Source organism: Rhinolophus sinicus, linkage group LG06 (genome assembly GCF_036562045.2).
Source record: "Rhinolophus sinicus isolate RSC01 linkage group LG06, ASM3656204v1, whole genome shotgun sequence".
NCBI lineage: Eukaryota > Metazoa > Chordata > Mammalia > Chiroptera > Rhinolophidae > Rhinolophus > Rhinolophus sinicus.
In genome coordinates, this window is record NC_133756.1 from 160,194,463 (window position 1) to 160,204,668 (window position 10,206).

Here is a 10,206-nt window from a genome sequence, read left to right on the forward strand (position 1 = left end):
GGGGTCCAGCTGTCCTGCCTTCACCCCTCTTTGTAGGTGATGAAGCATTGAAGAATCTACCCTGGGCAGCTGGAGAGGCAAGAGGTGGAGACCCGCTTTACTGCTGGTAGAGGCCTAAAGCCCCACCCTGCTCCCCAGGAAGGGGCCTGATTGGTGGAGGGCCACGGGGGCGGGGCAGCTCTGGGGTTATATAAATGCACCAGCTGGCAGCGGAGCGTTATGCTGTAGGTCATCCCTGAGCTCAGGTAAGGCTTTAGAAGGAGGCTGGGCTGCTTGTGGGATCCTAGATGGAGGCCCCCAGGTTGACCACGGGACATATGGCACCTTCTCCTGAGGCTCTTAGGTGGAGTCTCTCTCTGTAGCTTGAAATGTTTGAGGTGGTCCCACCTCAGCTTGCTCTAAACACAGGTATTTGTATGATAACATTCCTCTCTCTGGTCTGTTTCCCTCTGTGAAGTAAGAGGTTGGTGGTCCTGTCGAGTCTGCCACTTTGCGGCGTGGGGAGTGGGTAGTTATGAGTTGGGGAGCAAGAGGAGCAATGAACTCTTTTGGCTTTGGAGTTCAGACAGACTCCACTTTTAGGTGACTGTGAGTCTTTCGCGCTTGTTTTCGTATTTGCAAATGGTTTTTTGGTTTTACTTAGCCACCAGGATGAAATAAGGTGATGCCCTGAAAGCATTTAGCACAGCTCCAGGCACTTAGGATGTCCTCAGTGGGGCCTGTTGCTGCTGTGCTTACTCTCTGGCCTGGCCTGGAGTGTCAGAAGGTGGGGGGTGCGACGAGCTGCAGTCTCAGGATCTCGCAGCGTTTCTGGCCTCCCCACCCCACAGGCCTCCCAGTTTCCTTCTGTTCAGAGACCCCTGAGTCTCTATACCCATCCGTCCACCTTATGGACAGCCTCTGTCAGACCAGCCTCATCAACCCTCTTGACTTGTGGGGGGTGAGGGGGAAGATACTAAGTCCTGGGGCTGCCTTCTCTACAGGTCACCTGCCCCCACCCCACCCCACCTGCCCCCACCCCCCATGAGATGAGTGAAGCCCAAGACCCTGCCCAAGTTGTTGTCACCCAAGTGAAGCTGTGGGGCTGGAGTCATGAAGATGGGAGCAGTGGGTCTCTCCGTTCCCGCCAGCACCAGGAGCTCCAAGCCTTCCTTGGCCTTCTGGGTGAGTCTACTTGGGGGTTGGCAGGGAGGGGCTGTAAGGACCAAGTCTGAAACAGACCTGAGAGGTGGGATCTCAGCCTGCCCATGCAAGGGTCTGAAGTCCCTGTCTCTTCCCTTCTCAGGTGACTCTGGCTTGGCAGGTGTGTGGGGGAGTGGGGGTTCATGTCAGAAAGTGGATTTGGTATTGGCTTGGGCTTTGGAGCATCTGATGTCACTCTTGTCTTGTGAGAGGCAGGTGGTAACCCTAGTCTACCATTTCTCTTCTCTACTCCAGAGCACAGTTTCCTTCAGGAATTCCTCTCCAGAGATCCCTGTTTCCAGATTTCAGATAAAGTATGGGGACACAGTGTGGGTAGACGTTGGGGTCACAGGGAAGGTTGAATTAGTGGGGTTTGTATGCTGCTAATTCACTGGGTCCCTGTCTGGGGGAGGGGGCACCTTTCTGTTCAATCCTTGTCTCTGCAGGCCTCTCCCCACCATTTTATCCCAGGTTTTCTAACCCCCACCAGAACGTCCTTGGGTGCAAATGGGCCTGGCACAGTCCCCTCTCCCAGTGCCTGACTCTAACCTCTCCTCCTTTCTGTGTCTGCAGTATCTCCTGGCCATAGCGCTGGTCTACTTCCGACGCGCCAACCTGAAGCTCAGCGAGTACACCCGCAGCAACCTATTCTTAGCACTGTGAGTGTCTGGCCTGGTGGTGGAGACACTTGCTCCAAGTTGTAGGATGGGGCAGGGCAGATACTTATAGCCTCTGCTCCCCTCCGCCATCACCACTTCTGTGGCCAGGTACCTTGCAAACGACATGGAGGAGGACCTGGAGGAAGCCAAATGTGTGATTTTTCCCTGGGCCCTGGGCAAAGATTGGCATCATCAGGTGGCAGACTTCCTGCATCAGAGGGACAAGCTGTGGGCACGGATGGGCTTCCGGGCCGTCGTGAGCCGCCAATGCTGTGAGGAGGTGAAGCCCCGCTGGCATCTTGGGGTTGGGGAAAGAGGCTGGACCTCTCACCCCCATTTACCATTCACTTTATTCATGCCAGGTCATGGCCAAGGAGCCATCCCACTGGGCCTGGACTCGGGAGAGGCGCCCCCACCATGGTGGGGCTCAGAGGAGCGGCCCAAAGGCCCAGGTCCCCCTCCCCCGGGGCCCTGGCCTCTCGCCACCCCACTGTTCCCTCTGTAGCTTGCTCCCTCTCTGTAGCCACTGCTGCCACCAACCCCGGCCCTTGGCTGTCTTACCCAAGTGTTCTTCCTCAAACCCTGAGTGGTACCACCCTCCTTCCCATACTTGTCTCTCAGTGGCTAAAGACCCCTGGGGTGGGGGCTTCCTCATGGTCCTGCCACCCCAGCTGCATCTGGAGCCAGGCACCTACACCTTCCACAGTGAGTTGGGGACAGGAGCTGAAGGGTGTGCTTGGGAGCCTGGGAGGCAGGTGTGGGTTCTGAGAGAATGGGAGGAAGAGGAGCCTGGCACCAGCAGGCCTGGGCACATGTCCCGGCTCTGCCACCTCCTCGCTGTATGAGCTTCGCAAATTATCTCACTGAGCGTCTCTCTGTCTTTCTTTCCACCAGTCCTCCCAAAGCCTCCGCCAGTGCCCTAGGCATTGACTTCTCAGGGTGAAGAGCATCTTGCCTGCTTGCCTGCTGAACCGACACTCTACTGGCTGTGGCCCCCCAGCCTCCTGTCTTGGCTTCAGGCTGGCAGAGCTGCCCAAGACCCCTGCCCCTTCCTCTCAACCTGAAACTTGTGCCTACTCTGACTTTGGCCCCTCTAATAAACTCGTGTCCACAGGACACCAACTATGCTTAGGCCCTGGCCTGGCTCCTTGACCTAAGGAGGGGGGTAGGGAAGAAGTTGGAGGGGAGGGGTTCTGCCAAGTTTAGGTATCAGTGGTTGAGACCCATGAGCACACATGCTATAGTAGCTCTTTCCCTTTCTGTTGGTGGCCAGTCATCCCAAGCCTCAGTTTCCTCTCTATAACATCATCTATGGATGATGAGATCTACACAGTGTAAATGGGACTGAATGAGATTAGGTAAATGCAGCCTTTAGAAGAGAGTTAGGAGACTATTAGACAAAAAAAGCTCAAATGGAAAACAGCTCTATACTCAATTTAGAAATGCCTGCAGGGCTAGGTCTGTTTAGGAATAAGATTTGATTCTTGCCCTAGGCTGCCATCAAATATAATGTAATTATTATAATAGAACACCCCCCAAAACAACAACAACAACACAGTATATTTGTTAATGAGAGAGCAGGGAAGGCTTTCCAGAGGAGGTGGCATTTGAAGTGGGCATTGAAAATGTCAAGTATGCCCATGAGGATTGAGGGGCAGGATCTGTGAGGAAGGGTATTCTTGGAAAGACAGCCTAGAGTAGTGCTTAAGTCTTGGTCTCTGTTGCCAGACAGCTGAAGTTCAAATTCCAGGTTCCTGTGTGACCTTGGCATGTGATTTTAATCTCTATTGCCTCATCTGTAAAATGGGTATTATACTAAAATGGGTGTTGAATGTTAATCCTAGGAGGTCTTAGAACTGTGTCTCAAGAATGGAGCTCACATGTGTGTTACTAGTAAAGAAACTGCTGCCTACAGAAAGGTCAGAGGGGAGGCAGTGTTTGGGGCTGGAAACGAAGGTGGAGAAGGCTGGAGAAGTCTACAAGGGTCAGACGGCAGAAATTTGGATGCAATGCCTCTGTGCAATATGAGGGGCTCCCAAGATGCACGGAAGTAAGAAAACCTGGACACGGCAGACACTGGAAGCCAAAATAAGGACTACAAAGTATTTTTAATTTGTTTTCCAAGTAGGGAATATATTCACATGTATGTTTTGAATTTTGAACCCAGTCACCGCCTGTTCCTGACCCCCAGCTACCTGGTTCCCATCCCTGGAAGCAATGAAAGTAGTAGTTTTTCTCCTTCCAGAGAAAACATACATTACCAAATGTGGTATAATATATACATTTACGCAAAGGGTGCCCAAAAAATGTATACACATTTTAAGAAAGGAAAAACTATATTAAAGTTGTAATACTCAATATATACCAATAACAAAAGATGAATACAAGTCATGTGTATACATTTTTTTTGGCACCCCTAGTTTATATATATATATATATATACACACATATACATACATTGGTCTTTGTCCGTGGTCTCTGGCACAGAGCTCCTAAAACCCTTGGAATTTCCTGAGTGATAGGAATAATGAACCCCCTTTGGACCACACCTGATCTTATGCTAATGAGTGATTTAGGGTGGGGGCTGATCACTAGAAAGACCAATTTAGAGGGTGGGAACTTTCAGGTCCCCCACCACCTCAGGGAGGGGAGGGGGACTGGGGATGCAGAGTTTCTGGGTCGGTGAACACAGATGTGCTGGGAGGGTGGCTCTCCTGGAGTGAGCACGGAAGCTCTGCCCCTCCCCCCATACCTTGTCCCTTGAATCTCTTCTATTTGGAAGCTCCTGAGCTGTATCCTTTATAATAAACTAGTAAGTAAAACACTTTCCTGAGTTCTATGAGTCTACTACCAAATTACCGAAACTGAGGAGGGGATCATGGTGCCCTCCTGTAGTTGGCCAGATAGAAGTATGAGTCTCCTGGGCATCCCATTTGTGGCTGGCATCTTGTGAGCCCTTCACCTATGGGGTCTGCGCTAACTCTGGGAATTAGTGTCAGAACTGAATTGAATTGTAGGCACCTAGTTGGTGTTGGAGAATTGGTGTGGAAAAACCATATGTATTTGGTACCTGGGGGGAAAAAACCACATTCGGTGTGAGAAGTGGTATCCGAAAAACACACCACACCAAATATGCATATATGTCTCACTCCCCTTTTTTAAAAACTCAAATGGAAGAGTTCCATGCATCCTCATGTACTTATTAGCATTTCGGAGATGGTCCCTTATCCATACATTTTTACAGCTGTATCATATTCTTTATGAACATACCATAATGTAACTTATTCCTTATTGATCAACATTTAAGTTGTTTCCAAATGTCTGCTTTTCCAAACAGTGCTATAGAGTCACTGAAACTTTTTAAGGACATTATTCAAATGTGGAAAGTTACCTGTGGATTGAATTCCTAGAAGAACTGCTCAGCCAGAGGCCAAGTCAAAACTGTCATTTTGATGATTTTGCTAAATGTCCCCCTATAGAAGCCACGCCCATATTGCCCCCCAGTGCAGGTGAAGGCTGTTTTCCAGAACACTCAGCAATCAGTGAGGTACCCAATTTTCATTGTTTCCAAACTGATAAATGGAAAATGGTCTCTTGGTGAAGTATTTCTTTTTCATTTGAGTGAGCTCAAGCATTGTCTCATGTTTAAGAGCTTTTGCCTTCTTTTCTGTGACCTGTCCTTGTCTGTGCCCATTTCTCTGTTGTTGGTTTCTGATTAACATAAGGATTTGAAGGAAAAATAGCCCTTCAAGATGTAAATTGTATGTTTTTCAGTTTATCTTTCTGACTTTGGTGTACAGATTTTTAAATGTAGCAAAATCAATTTTTTTTGTGTGGCTTCTGGGGTTTGTGCGACAATTAAGACCTTTCCACACTGAGATGACTAAAAAAGCTTCTTCCTTAGCTCCTGGCTGTATTTTTGTTTTAATGTTTTATATTTAAATTGTGAGTTCATCTGGAATTTATCACATACAAAATTCCCTCCTATTTTCCTAACGTTTTTAATTGAAAACCTATCTTTTCTCAACAGATTTGAAATGCTATGTTTATCATGTACTAAATTCCTGCAAGTATTTGGATCTATTTCTAGATTTTTCTATCTTCCTATGACCTATGGGTATCAGTACCCTTATTTCATTATTACATTTAATTACTATAGATTTGTTGTGTTTTAAAGTTGGGTAGGGTTAGTCTCCACCTGTTACTCTTTTCAGGTCTCCTGGCTATTCTTGCTTGTTTACTTTTCCATATGAACTTTAAATCAGCTTTTCTATTCCTCCCCACCAAAAAAATTTGTTATAATTTTTAACTGTAATAAATCTATAGATTAAGGAGAATTGACATCTTTATGAAGTATCTTTATACTCAGAATAAAGTCTCTGTCCCCTGGCCTCTACTTCTTTCAGATGGCACCAATGGCCAGTGACTCCCAAATTTGTACCTCTATTCTGAGGGTGCCCACCCCAAGCATCTCCCCATGGATTGGGTGGCTCCCAATGGTACCCCCAAATCTGATCCTCCACTGTCCCCGAGCTTAGTGAGTCCCCCCCCAGGACAAAGGTCAAGCCAGATCAAGGATCTAAAGTTGTCCTTGATCCCTCCCTGTCTGCCAAAAGTCACATCTAACGAGTGATTAAGTCCTATTGGAGCTGTCAACAGATTTATTGAGGCAAAGCTGACATACAAGAAATCATATATCTGTACATTTTAAAATGTACATTTTTTGACACGTATACAATACATCCATAAGACCGTTACCATAGGCAAGATAATGAACATATCCATCACCTCAGTAAGTATCCTCAAGCCCTCGATAATCCCTCCCTCCCACCCTTTCCCACTTGCCAGCTCCCCCAGGCAATCACTGATCTGTTTTCTGTCACTAAATTGGTGTTCTTTTACTACAATGTTCATATAAGTGTAATTATATAGTATGTACTCTTGTCTGGCTTCTTACATTCAGTATAAATTATTCTGAGATTCATCCATTATTGTTCTTTTTTATTGTTGAATAGTATTCTAATATATATATATATATATATATATATATATATATATATATGTATATATACATGATCAGAATTTTATTATCCAGTCAGTTTGTAGATAAACATTTGGTTGTTTCTCGTTTGGGCTATTACAAGTAAAACTGCTACTAATATTTATGCTACTAATATGTGGACATTTGCTTTTATTTTTCTTGGGTAAATGCCTAGGAGTAGAATGGCTGGGTCATATGGTAAGTGTATGTTTAGCGTGTGTTTTTTTTTCTTTTCTTTTTTTAAGATAGACTTTTTTTTTTAAAGCAGTTTTAGGTTTACAGAAAAATTGCTCAGAAAATAGAATTCCCATATATTCCCCTCTCCCTCCCGCACACTCTTTCTTCTATTATTAACATCTTGCAATAGTATGGTGCATTTGTTACAATTGATGAACCAATACTGATACATTATTATTAACTAAAGTTCATAGTTTACATTAGAGCTCACTTTTGATTCTGTGGGTTTGTGACCGTATCATACAGAGTAGTTTCACTACCCTAAAAATGTCCTGCGCTGCACCTACTAATCCCTCCCTCCTCCCCTGAACCCCCACAACCTCTGATCTTTCTATTATCTCTAGTTTTGCCTTTTCCAGAATGTCATGTAGTTGAAATTATACAGTATGTAGTTTTTCATACTGGCTTCCTTTACTTAGCAGTATGCATTTGGGGTCCTACCACCTTTCTGTAGCTTGATAGCTCCTTTCTACTTATCACTGACTGTATGTTTAACTTTTTGAGAAACTGCCAAACTGTTTCCCAGAGTGGTCATACCATTCTGAAATCTCATCAGTAGCTGATGAGAGTCCCAGCTCTTGTATTTACTTCCTTGTAAACACTTGGTATAGTCCGTCTTTTTAATTGTCCTAGTAGATGTGTAATGGTGGTCCTTCTAGTGGTTTTAATTTGCATTTCCCCAGTGAATGATGCGGTAAGCAGTTTTTCATGTCTTATTTGCCATCCATATAACTTCTTGGGTGAGATGTCTGTTCAAATCTTTCGCCCACTTTTATTGGATTATTTTTAAGTTGTAAATTATTTATATATTCTAAATACAAGTCCTTCATCAGATATAATTTTTGCAACTATTTCCTCCTAGTCTATGTCTTGTCTTTTCATTGTCATAATAGTATCTTTTGAAGAACAAGTGTTTTATTTTTATGAAGTTCAATTTAATTTTTTCTTGTATTGTTTGTGCTTTTTGTGTCATAGTTAAGAAATCTTGAGGCGGCCTGGTGCCTCAGGTGGTTGGAGCTCCATGCTCCTAATGCTGAAGGCTGCCGGTTTGATTCCCATATGGGCCAGTGATCTCTCAACCACAAGGTTGCCAGTTCGATTCCTGCAAGGGGTGGTGGGCTGTGCCCCCTGCAACTAAGATTGAATACGGCACCTTGAGCTGAACTGATGCTGAGTTGGTTGGAGCGCATCGTCTCGACCACAAGGTTGCCGGTTCGACTCCCGCAAGGGATGGTGGGCTGTGCCCACTGCAACTAACAACAGGCAACTGGACCTGGAGCTGAGCTGCGCCCTCCACAACTAAGATTGAAAGGACAACAACTTGACTTGGAAAAAATCCTGGAAGTACACACTGTTCCCCAATAAAGTCCTGTTCCCTTTCCCCAATAAAATCTTTAAAACAAAAAAAAAACACGAAATCTTTGCCAAACCCAAGATCATTAAGATTTTGCCTATGCTTTCTTCTAGAAGCTTTATAGTTTTAGCACTTACATTTAGGTGTATAACCCACTGTGAGTTACATTTTGATATGGTGTATCCTAAATAGTTATCAAATCAATCTACTTCTCTCTTGTGCCCACTACCTCCCTAGTTTGAGCTACCATTCTCTTTCCCTGGTCTTTTATCTGGACTCCCTGCTTCCACTCTCATCCCATCCAACCCACTCCCATGCATTCTCCTCCTTCATTTGTATAAATCTGAGCAGTCTTCTACCTCACATAGAATAAAATCTAAATTCCCATGACCTACTCAGCCTTGTCTCTTCCTTTCTCTCTTTACTCAAGCAACGCTAAGCATATTTCTGTTCTGCTGTGCCAAGGCAATATCCCCCACCCCTGCTATAACTCCCTGTGTCTGATTTATGCCTACTCTAACCCCTACACTAGATAGGGATGCAGGTATGTGCTTCCTTAGTACCAATTCTTCTTCCCAATTAATTTGGGGTAATAACTGAGTTGTTCTCTGTTTCTTTCAGAGGGGGCCGAGGCCATGGGTCTTCACTCTCTTATGTCCAGGGGATCACAGTGCCTTGCACATATAGGAAGTGGTAAGTGCCCATTTGATGAACAATGGAATGCAGTCAGGAGGAGTGACAGGTTTGCGAAAGTAATTCTGGGGATTGTGGCACACATAGCTTGAGCCAGAATGCTTTGGCGGGAAGGGTGACCTTTGCTACCATCTGTCCAGAGCATCTTTCTTCTCCCAGGCCCCTGCTCCCTGTGATCTAATCACAAGGAAGGAATGCTTAGCTCCAAAAGACTCATTAGGGCTGATGGTCCAGCTAGGTCTTATTTTCGGGGAAACATGGTAGTTAACTCCTACTTGTCCATCAGGAATCATTTTTCTTAATCCCCAAAACTAGACCAGGAGATCCCCCTCCCCCAGCAGGGGCTGGTCTGCCTAGTCATGGGTGTCTACTGTGCAAAGACTTGCCAGAAGGGTTTAGTCACTATTGGACACACAAATGCTGAATTGTGAAAAGCAAAGGGCCCAGGAGCTGTTTCCAGCCCTGACTCACCAGGTGAGGTAGCTCAGCGAGACACACCCTCTCAGGCCTCAATTTTCTTCATGTGTAAACTGGGAGCAACAGTGGGGTCAGATTAGATGAGTGGCTCAACCTTGTTGGGGTCACAGGTCGTAAAATCCTAGGAGAGCTAAGCACTGTTTGCCCAACAAAATATTTGTGTACACATCTTGTAAGAGCTACAACAGCTAGGCTGGTGTCCCCAACGTCAGAGAAAGGACCTGAAGAGGGGAACCACAGGAGTACCCCAACCCCCAACTTCTTTTCTTAGCTCTTCCACTTCTTACAGTTCCGTAGGCAGGATCTCCCGGTTCTAGGTGGGCCTGCAGTCCGGCTCGCAGCCTCTGCCGCCCCCTCCAGGATAAGACCGCACATGGGCGCTCCCAGGAGGGTGGGTCGAGGGCTAAGGGGAAAAGGGAGGATGTCTGCCTCTTGCAGTTTGCCGGTTTAAGAAACTCCACCGCGCAAGAGGAAAGTGGGCCCCCACAGTTGTTCACCTCCGTCCCATTCGCTGCACGAACCGGGAAGCCAGGCCGACAGAGGCAGGCACTCACCCAAGGTCA

General features: G+C 46.1%; 1 protein-coding gene and 1 long non-coding RNA gene across 15 annotated transcripts in view; one reads left to right on the forward strand and one right to left on the reverse strand.

The window, feature by feature from the left end:
* Positions 1-2,972, forward strand: part of SPDYC (speedy/RINGO cell cycle regulator family member C) — a 22,158-nt gene extending 19,186 nt beyond the window's left edge. For 13 of the 14 annotated variants that reach the window (XM_074336656.1, XM_074336657.1, XM_074336660.1 and 10 more), the window contains 6 exons: positions 984-1,164; positions 1,438-1,496; positions 1,756-1,841; positions 1,950-2,121; positions 2,204-2,546; positions 2,736-2,972. In XM_074336656.1, the coding sequence (XP_074192757.1) occupies positions 984-1,164; positions 1,438-1,496; positions 1,756-1,841; positions 1,950-2,121; positions 2,204-2,546; positions 2,736-2,764 (870 nt within the window). In that variant the 3' untranslated portion in view covers positions 2,765-2,972. Of the gene's footprint in view, positions 1-36; positions 1,165-1,437; positions 1,497-1,755; positions 1,842-1,949; positions 2,122-2,203; positions 2,547-2,735 lie in introns of all 14 variants that reach the window. The other variant, XM_074336668.1, reaches the window with a different exon arrangement.
* LOC141572287 (uncharacterized) overlaps positions 1-9,789 on the reverse strand; it is an 18,200-nt gene extending 8,411 nt beyond the window's left edge. The window contains exon 1 of the long non-coding RNA XR_012497632.1: positions 9,638-9,789. This is a non-coding gene — a long non-coding RNA (uncharacterized LOC141572287). The remainder of the gene's footprint in view (positions 1-9,637) is intronic.
* Between the last annotated feature and the right edge of the window lie 417 nt (positions 9,790-10,206).